At 37.9% G+C, this 9752-nt stretch overlaps 1 protein-coding gene across 1 annotated transcript; it reads left to right on the top strand.

Moving 5' to 3' along the window:
• The first annotated feature begins 435 nt into the window (after window positions 1-435).
• LOC131800503 (uncharacterized) lies at window positions 436-5569 on the top strand. Its single transcript, XM_059128809.1, has 3 exons — window positions 436-462; window positions 2316-5171; window positions 5396-5569. The coding sequence occupies exons 1-3, from the start codon at window positions 436-438 to the stop codon at window positions 5567-5569; spliced, it is 3057 nt and encodes a 1018-aa protein (XP_058984792.1).
• Window positions 5570-9752: the final 4183 nt, after the last annotated feature.

The raw sequence follows: 9752 nt of genomic DNA, 5'->3' as shown, positions 1-9752 counted from the left end.
AATAAAATTTGTCCTAAGCCCGCTGAATACTTTTCACTCAGAGAAAAAATGCTTCCTTTCTTGGACACCCGAGAGAAGTGGTTTCCTTAGACAAAAAAAATTGTACTCAGGCCCCCTCAGGCAGAAGACTTTTTTCTATCGAAAATCCTGCTACGGATAATAAATACGGTTTTTGCATGTGTGACGAAAGTGGCAGTTCCACATTCCATCCATGTCCCCTGAGAAATGAAGGCCGCTGAGTTTCAAAGAGAGAGAAAACATCCTGGAACCCCCAGGAGAGAACTGTTTTCTTTAGACAAAAAAACTTGTACTCAGACCCCTGGGTGAGGACTTTCTTTTGCCGAAAGGAAACTGTCCGCAGTCCCTCAGGTGGATTTTTTATACCCTACACCGCATAGTCATTTGGTATTATGTCATTGTGCATTTGTTTGTTACATGGAGAAGGAACCCATAGTTCTGCTTGTAAGGATCTGCAGAGAATCACTTTCTGAGTTGATTTATGCATGTCAGTCCATCCGTCTGTCCCTGTATTTTTGTCACATTTATTATCCGATTAAGATGAAATTTTCCAAACAATATTTGTTTGGCCCATGGACGAAGCCTATCGAAATCGGTGAGAATCGGTCCAAATTTAGATAAAGCTCCCACACATATATCTTCAACCAATTTCGGGTTAATTGTGCACCACATGGCCAATATCAGTCCAAATGACCTGAATTTGGGCACATTCAACCGATTTCAGCCTAGAAACAAATTTTTGTAAAAATCGGTTCAGATATAGCTATAGCTCCCATATATATTTTTTTATCCGATTTGGGGTTTTAAGTTCCTCACATGCCTAATATGCACCCTACAGCAATAATCGTTGGTACCAGATATCAGATACAGCTTAGAAATAAGTGCCAAAAAATTTGTCAAAATCGGTTCAAGTTTAGATATAGCTCCCATATATATCTTCAAACGATTTCCGAATTATTGTGCACCAAATGGCCAATATCAGTCCAAACGACCTAGATTTTGGCACATCCAACCGATTTCAGCCTAGAAACAAGTACTTCAAATTTTTGGTGACCATCGGTTCAGATATAGCTATAGCTCCCACATATATTTTATATCCGATTTGGGGCTTTAAGTACCTTGCAAGCGTAATATGCACTTTACAAGAATAAAATTTAGTACCAGATATTAGATGCAGCCCAGAAATACCTCTGTTAAATTTTATTGAGATCGGTTCAGATTTGGATATAGCTCCATGTATATCTTTATCCGATTTCCGAATTATTATGCATCAAATGACCAATATCAGTTCAAATGACCTGAATTTTGGCACATTCGACCGAATTCAGTCTAGAAACAAGTACTTCAAATTTTAGTGAAAATCGGTTCTGATATGGCTATAGCTCCCATATATATGTTTCATCCGATTTGGGGTTTTAAGTTCCTCGCAAGGGTAAAATGCACTTTACAAGAATAAAATCTAGTACCAGATATTAGATGCAGCCCAGAAATACCTCTGTTAAATGTTATTGATATCGGTTCAGATTTGGATATAGCTCCCAATATATCTTTATTCGATTTCCGAATTATCAATGCATCAAATGGCCAATATCAGTCCATATGACCTGGATTTTGGCACATCCAACCGATTTCAGCCTAGAAACAAATACTTCAAATTTTGGTGAAAATCGGTTCAGATATAGCTATAGCTCCCATATATATTTTATATCCGATTTGGGGTTTTAAGTCCCTCACATCCGTAATATGCACTTCACAAGAATAACATTGGATACCAGATATTAGATGCTGCCCAGAAGTACCTCTGTTAAATTTTATTGAGATCGGCTCAGATTTGGATATAGCTTCAATATATATCTTTATACGACATCAGGTTTTTTGTGAACCAAATGGATAATATCAATCCAAATGACCTGGATTTTGGCACTTCCGACTGACTTCAGCCTGGAAATAAGTAATTCAAATTTTAGGGAAAATCGGTTCAGATATACCTATAGCTCCCATATATACAGTTCCCAAATTGTGAATATTCTAAGGTCATGATACGCATTCAACTAAGGTTCATAGTTAGTATGATCTACATCAAATAAATTTCAAATTTTAATATTTTTTTTTGTTACGGCAGCTCTCCTAAGAACGTCCGACTTTTGACCTCTCCTTACCGTTTTTTTTTTTGTTTTTTGAACGAATTTCCCTCTTCAAAATAAAGACGTTTTCCCATCGAAAAACACAAAACAATTTTATATATCTTCTCCCTTCTCTTCTCCCCACTCTCCCCCCCCCCCCCCCCCCAATTACAGTTTCCTTGTTTAGCTAACGAAAAGCGTTCTGTACCGTCCAACTGTTCTCAGTATGAGTTGTGTATCAACGAGACGTGGCAACGTCAGACATGTCCCAATTCCTACTACTACAATCCGGAACAACAAAAATGTCTGGAGCCCCGTGACGATACTGTATGCGAATATGCCAAGGCATCGAATCTTCCGCCCTGTAACGCCAAAAACGAACAGCGTTTGCACAGAGGTCGCACCTGTCAACAGTATTTCCGTTGTCAAAATTCCAAATGGCATTTGAATAATTGTGGCAAGGCTCTGTACTATGACGAGGCCTACGGAACATGTTTGCCCCATAACATGGGACAGAAATTTGAGTGTACGCAGCTGGAGAATAAAACTCAAGGCCAGCAAGTTATTGCAACTGAATCGTGTCACCACCTGGCTGTGCGTTCCTATGATGAAAACTGTGCCATGTATCTGATGTGTTTGGAGGACCAGTGGTGGTATCACTATTGTCCCTTGGGCATGTACTTTAATGGGTCGCTGAACTATTGCATACCCGATACAGAGAATGTGTGTCCGCAGGCCATTAAGAAAAAGGATGTTTTGGAAATTGAAAATTTCGCTCTTGAACCCTGCCCCCAGGAGGGTCTGCTCCGGCCCTCAGCCTTGGCCTGTAATCGTTTTTACATCTGCATTGCTGGCCGTTGGCAGCAGCAACAATGCACCCAAGCCGGACAGTATTACGATGCTGAGGCAAGTAAATGTGCCAGAGACACCGAAGGAATTTGCACCCAACTACAAATGGACTGTGTGCCCCAGGAGAGACGTAGTTTTCCGCTGAATTGTTCAGCCTATGAAGAGTGTTCCACGAGTGGGAAATGGGAAAAACGCATTTGTGGCAGGGATGAGATGTATGATGATTTATTGGGTGGCTGCATTCGAAATGATGGCATCTGCTCGGCCAGAGGTTTGAAAAGGGTCTGTAATGGCCAGGAATTACGTTGGGTGCCGGGCAATTGTTCCCTGTTCTATTATTGCCTCAGGGATAGCTGGGCCCTGGGTAGTTGTGTGCGGGGCCATATGTTTTCCCCCAAGGAGGGTAAGTGTGTGCCACATAGCCTATTGGATAAATGTAAGACTCTGGGCGAGCTGGGAGTTCAGCAGTTAACCGAACAGGTCCATTTGGCCGAACAGACCCAAGTGTGTGAAAATCAACCTGAAGGTGCCTCTGTGATTCATTCCGGCGACTGTTCACGTTACTATATTTGTGTGACCCCCACCAAACCCTATGAAATGCAATGTGTGATGGGTAGCTTTTTTGATCCGCAACTAGGCTATTGCAGGCCCAATGATGGTTCCTGTCGCCTACCCTTGACCGGGGAATGTGCCAATGCCACAGATGGCAGCCTGGTGGCACATCCCACCAATTGTCAGGCCTATTATTCCTGTTCCACTCTGACCGGTCAGCAGCTGCTCTACTGTCCAGAGGGTCAATACTACCATAAATTTACGCGGCAATGTCGTGCCGACCACGGGGAATGTAAGGGAGCTGTAACGAATGAAAACTCCAAATGTGCCAATGCCAGCCATGGCACCCGCCTGGCCCATGAGCGATATTGCAATGTCTACTATGCCTGTGTCCGGGGCCTGGCCATACCCATTGAATGTCCCGAGCAATATCAATTTAATGCCCTGCTGGGAAAATGTCTTTACGATGCCACGGGTCAATGTCAAGATGGCCATCTGGAGGACACGAATCAAACCACCTACAGCTGTGGCACACTGCCTGATGGTTCATATCTGCCCGATCGCAAGGACTGTACCCGTTACTATATCTGTTCGGAGGGTCAAGCCCAGCCCAAAAAATGTTCCGGCAGTACCTATTTTGATTCCCAACAGCTGCTCTGTGTTCCGGATGATGGTTCGTGTCCCTTTGTCGACGAAGATGCACCCAATCAACATCCCGTACCACCAGATCCCATTGTGTGTGAGGGCAAGCACGGCTACATCATGGCGGATCCTTTGAATTGCAACAATTTCTATGTTTGCCTGGACGGCAAGTTGAGGCATGAACGGTGCTATGATCAGCATTTCTTTAATACCACCAGTAATCAGTGTCAAAAGAAACCCCTGGAATCGGCTCTGGATGAGGAAGCTGTCACCGAGCCTTTAGCCGGTAATCTTCTCAAGTCCCAGCCGCTGCGACAACAGCAACAATGCACGGACAACAGCACCTCTGTGGAACAAATGTGCAAGGAGTACTCCGACGGAACCACCATAGCCCAACAGGGCGATTGCCGTTACTTTATAACCTGCCAACCGGAAGACGAGGCACCTCTGCTGCAAAAGTGTCGCAATGGCGAAAGTTATGACAGCTTGCTGGGTTTTTGTCGGCAAAATGATGGCACCTGCCTGCTGGAGAACGGCAAACGTGTTGGCGAGTGCAATGACCGCCATGGCCAAATGACCAGAGATCCCAACAATTGTCGTCAATATTTCACCTGCATCAATGGCCAAAAGATACCCCAAACGTGTGGCGAACATGAATACTTCAGTAAATCGCTGAATGCCTGTGTCAATGACACGGCCAATACCTGTAATCCGGAACAACAACAACAATTAGCTGAAGAGCCGCAAAAGCAAACGATGCAACAAAGTTGTGTGGGACTCAGTGAGGGTATGCTCTATCCCTATGTGGCGGATAATTGTCGTTCCTATTTCCAATGTGTTAAGGGTGTGGCGGAAATCCATCAGTGTGCCGATGGTTTGTATTTCGATGTGGCGGCCATAAAATGTGTGAAGGAAATAGAAGAATGTACAATGGCGCCCAAAAGTATGCAGCGGACATTGCAATTGAAACAGAAAACATATGATCAGGTAAGGAGATTTTTTACTGGGTTTGTTTTCAGCCGAATATTATCTCAAAAAAATAAATTCGATGTCAAACGAAAACTTTGATCCCTAAGTTTTCTGGAATTTTTTTCTGTGGAACAATGTTAAGGGTCCTTAGAAAGTTTAATTTTTTTACCAGCAAGATTCCAAAATTGCCAAAAAAATTATATATTTTCCTTTTTTATTTTTTTTTCTCCTCCCCCGCATAGCTTTGCCTAAATCGTAAACCCGATACCACTTATGCCCATACGGAAAATAAATGTAAATCCTATTACACCTGTGGCGCTCGCGGAGAAATTACCCACGCCCTTTGTCCATTGGGAATGGCATTTGATGGCCGCGCTCAACGTTGTCTACCCGAAAACCAAGTGATTTGTATGTAATTTGTTAAGAAATAAAAGAAATCCAACCCCCGCCCCGGCACAGAGTGGTTTATTGAGTGTAATATGTGTGTTCGAGTTTTGGGTCCTAAAATAATCATTGATTGGAATTTTTATCTAAAAATAAAGGCAGGCAAACATGAAACACCAACAATGACGTTTTACTGGGTGAAAGTCATTGAGAAAGGTTAGGAAAACTTGCTCAGTTCATAGAAGGCATTAAGAAAAATGAAAAATGATTTAGTTGAAAAATTCTACAAAAAATCCACGCCTGAAGGCCTTTAAAAATTTGTTTAAAAATTCTTTAAAAAATCCACGCCTGAAGGCCTTTAAAAATTTGTTTAAAAATTCTTTAAAAAATCCACGCCTGAAGGCCTTTAAAAATTTGTTTAAAAATTCTTTAAAAAATCCACGCCTGAAGGCCTTTAAAAATTTGTTTAAAAATCCTTTAAAAAATCCACGCCTGAAGGCCTTTAAAAATTTGTTGCAAAATGCTTTAAAATTCTTTAAAAAATCCACGCCTGAAGGCCTTTAAAAATTTGTTTAAAAATTCTTTAAAAAATCCACGCCTGAAGGCCTTTAAAAATTTGTTTAAAAATTCTTTAAAAAATCCACGCCTGAAGGCCTTTAAAAATTTGTTTAAAAATTCTTTAAAAAATCCACGCCTGAAGGCCTTTAAAAATTTGTTGAAAAATCCTTTAAAAAATCCACGCCTGAAGGCCTTTAAAAATTTGTTGCAAAATGCTTTAAAATTCTTTAAAAAATCCACGCCTGAAGGCCTTTAAAAATTTGTTTAAAAATTCTTTAAAAAATCCACGCCTGAAGGCCTTTAAAAATTTGTTGAAAAAATTCTTTAAAAAATCCACGCCTGAAGGCCTTTAAAAATTTGTTGAAAAAATTCTTTAAAAATCCACGCCTGAAGGCCTTTAAAAATTTGTTGAAAAAATTCTTTAAAAAATCCACGCCTGAAGGCCTTTAAAAATTTGTTGAAAAAATTCTTTAAAAAATCCACGCCTGAAGGCCTTTAAAAATTTGTTGAAAAAATTCTTTAAAAAATCCACGCCTGAAGGCCTTTAAAAATTTGTTGAAAAAATTCTTTAAAAAATCCACGCCTGAAGGCCTTTAAAAATTTGTTGAAAAAATTCTTTAAAAAATCCACGCCTGAAGGCCTTTAAAAATTTGTTGAAAAAATTCTTTAAAAAATCCACGCCTGAAGGCCTTTAAAAATTTGTTGAAAAAATTCTTTAAAAAATCCACGCCTGAAGGCCTTTAAAAATTTGTTGAAAAAATTCTTTAAAAAATCCACGCCTGAAGGCCTTTAAAAATTTGTTGAAAAAATTCTTTAAAAAATCCACGCCTGAAGGCCTTTAAAAATTTGTTGAAAAAATTCTTTAAAAAATCCACGCCTGAAGGCCTTTAAAAATTTGTTGAAAAAATTCTTTAAAAAATCCACGCCTGAAGGCCTTTAAAAATTTGTTGAAAAAATTCTTTAAAAAATCCACGCCTGAAGGCCTTTAAAAATTTGTTGAAAAAATTCTTTAAAAAATCCACGCCTGAAGGCCTTTAAAAATTTGTTGAAAAAATTCTTTAAAAAATCCACGCCTGAAGGCCTTTAAATATTTGTTGAAAAAATTCTTTAAAAAATCCACGCCTGAAGGCCTTTAAAAATTTGTTGAAAAAATTCTTTAAAAAATCCACGCCTGAAGGCCTTTAAAAATTTGTTGAAAAAATTCTTTAAAAAATCCACGCCTGAAGGCCTTTAAAAATTTGTTGAAAAAATTCTTTAAAAAATCCACGCCTGAAGGCCTTTAAAAATTTGTTGAAAAAATTCTTTAAAAAATCCACGCCTGAAGGCCTTTAAAAATTTGTTGAAAAAATTCTTTAAAAAATCCACGCCTGAAGGCCTTTAAAAATTTGTTGAAAAAATTCTTTAAAAAATCCACGCCTGAAGGCCTTTAAAAATTTGTTGAAAAATTCTTTAAAAATCCACACATGAAGGCCTTTAAAAATTTGTTGAAAAATTCTTGAAAAATACTCGCCTGAAAACCTTTAAACATTTTTTGAAAAATTCTTCAAAAATCCACGCCTGAAGGCCTTTAAAATTTTGTTGAAAAATTCCTTAAAAATCCACGCCTGAAGGCCTTTAAAAATTTGTTGAAAATTTCTTTAAAAAATCCACGCCTGAAGGCCTTTAAAAATTAGTTGAAAAATTCCTTAAAAATCCACGCCTGAAGGCCTTTAAAAATTTGTTAAAAAATTCTTTAAAAATCCAAGCCTGAAGGCCTTTAAAAATTTGTTGAAAAATTCCTTAAAAATCCACGCCTGAAGGCCTTTAAAAATTTGTTGAAAAATTCCTTAAAAATCCACGCCTGAAGGCCTTTAAAAATTTGTTGAAAAATGCTTTAAAAATTCTTTAAAAATCCACGCCTGAAGGCCTTAAAAAATTGTTGAAAAAATTCTTTAAAAAATCCACGGCTGAAGGCCCTTAAAAAATTTGTTGAAAAATTCTTTAAAAAATCCACGCCTGAAGGCCTTTAAAAATTTGTTGAAAAATTCTTTAAAAAAATCCACGCCTGAAGGCCTTTAAAAATTTGTTGAAAAATTCTATAAAAAATCCACGCCTGAAGGCCTTTAAAAATTTATTGAAAAATTCTTTAAAAATCCACGCCTGAAGGCCTTTAAAAATTTGTTAAAAAATCCTTTAAAAATTCACACCTGAAGGCCTTTAAAAATTTGTTGAAAAAAATTCTATAAAAAATCCACGCCTGAAGGCCTTTAAATTTTTTTTTTTTTGAAAAATTCTTTAAAAATCAACGCCTGCAGGCCTTTAAAAATTTGTTGAAAAATTCTATAAAAAATCCACGCCTGAAGGCCTTTAAAAATTTATTGAAAAATTCTTTAAAAATCCACGCCTGAAGGCCTTTAAAAATTTGTTAAAAAATCCTTTAAAAATTCACACCTGAAGGCCTTTAAAAATTTGTTGAAAAATTCTTAAAAAATTCACGCCGGAAAGCCTTTAAAATATGTTGAAAAATTCTTTAAAAATCCACGCCTGAAGGCCTTTAAAAATTTGTTGAAAAATTCTATAAAAAATCCACGCCTGAAGGCCTTTTCAACTTCAAAATAGTGTCAAATCAATTTCTTTCACAACGTCATTGCTTTTGTATTCCCATTATTAATAATGGCCAATTAAATACATATGTCCATACATCAGTCATATTAAGTTATATGATATTACAACGTCATATATACATACGACCACCACATATCTTGGCAATCACGTCAATTGGAGGTACATTCTAGAGGTCAAATACGTAAAAAAGCTATGAGATGGTTGACGGAAATGTAATAACGCCATAACACGTCATATCATCCGTAGCAATGAATGTCACACACACCCTCGTAAAAGAGCGATCAAAAGACACAGAAGAATTGAATTATTGCCCAGCGTATTAGTTATAAGCATACTCATACGTACCCTGATACGATAAGAAGAATGTCGAACATAAAGTATTGTATGTTTTCATAGATTTTTCTATTAAAAATTCTGGGGAGCGTCTAAAAGTATGCTTTAAAATTTCTTGGATAAATGTCAAATAACTCACTTTACATATGTCACTAACATAATGTGTAATCCGGGCTTTAAGAAACTTACGTTTGTGGCCCCTTTAAAAATCCACCCTTATTAAAATATCACATTGGGACCCGGAATATACCTCTGTAAAATGAGTTTAATGAACCTGAAAAGATTGTTGTTAAGTTTAAATTAAAACCACGCTCCTTCTACGTATTTGAATCTCTATATATCCCCTTCACAACTCCTTCCTTAAACGCATTTACCTTCTACTTACCTTTTATTAAGTTTACGTTTCGGAACCTTTATGTACCCTCCTTCACAACTACTTTCTCAACCACATGTAAGGGCCATTATATTAAGGTCCTATTTGCCTTCTTTAGAATCCACGTTTTGGGATCTCCATATACCCCCCTACTTACCTTCTTTAGAATCCACATTTTGGCATCCCCATATACCTCCTACTTACCTTCTTTAGAATCCACGTTTTGGAATCCCCATATAACCCCCTACTTTCCTTTTTTAGAACCCTCGTTTTGGGATCCCCATATACCCTCTACTTACCTTCTTTAGAATCCATATTTTGGCATCCCCATACACCTCCTACTTACC

This window comes from Musca domestica, unplaced genomic scaffold, assembly GCF_030504385.1.
Source record: "Musca domestica strain aabys unplaced genomic scaffold, Musca_domestica.polishedcontigs.V.1.1 107, whole genome shotgun sequence".
In the NCBI taxonomy this organism is placed as follows: Eukaryota; Metazoa; Arthropoda; class Insecta; order Diptera; family Muscidae; genus Musca; species Musca domestica.
The sequence above is the reverse complement of the archived record's forward strand: the minus strand, read 5'-3'. Positions and strand labels throughout refer to the sequence as shown.

What these genes read in the sequence shown, in the direction of transcription:
- LOC131800503 (XM_059128809.1), top strand. Translation starts at nt 436, where the DNA reads ATGGAGAAGGAACCCATAGTTCTGCTT. An exon ending in AGGAACCCATAGTTCTGCTT is followed by an intron (nt 463 to 2,315) that starts GTAAGGATCTGC and finishes CCCCAATTACAG; the next exon opens with TTTCCTTGTTTAGCTAACGA. An exon ending in AACAGAAAACATATGATCAG is followed by an intron (nt 5,172 to 5,395) that starts GTAAGGAGATTT and finishes TCCCCCGCATAG; the next exon opens with CTTTGCCTAAATCGTAAACC.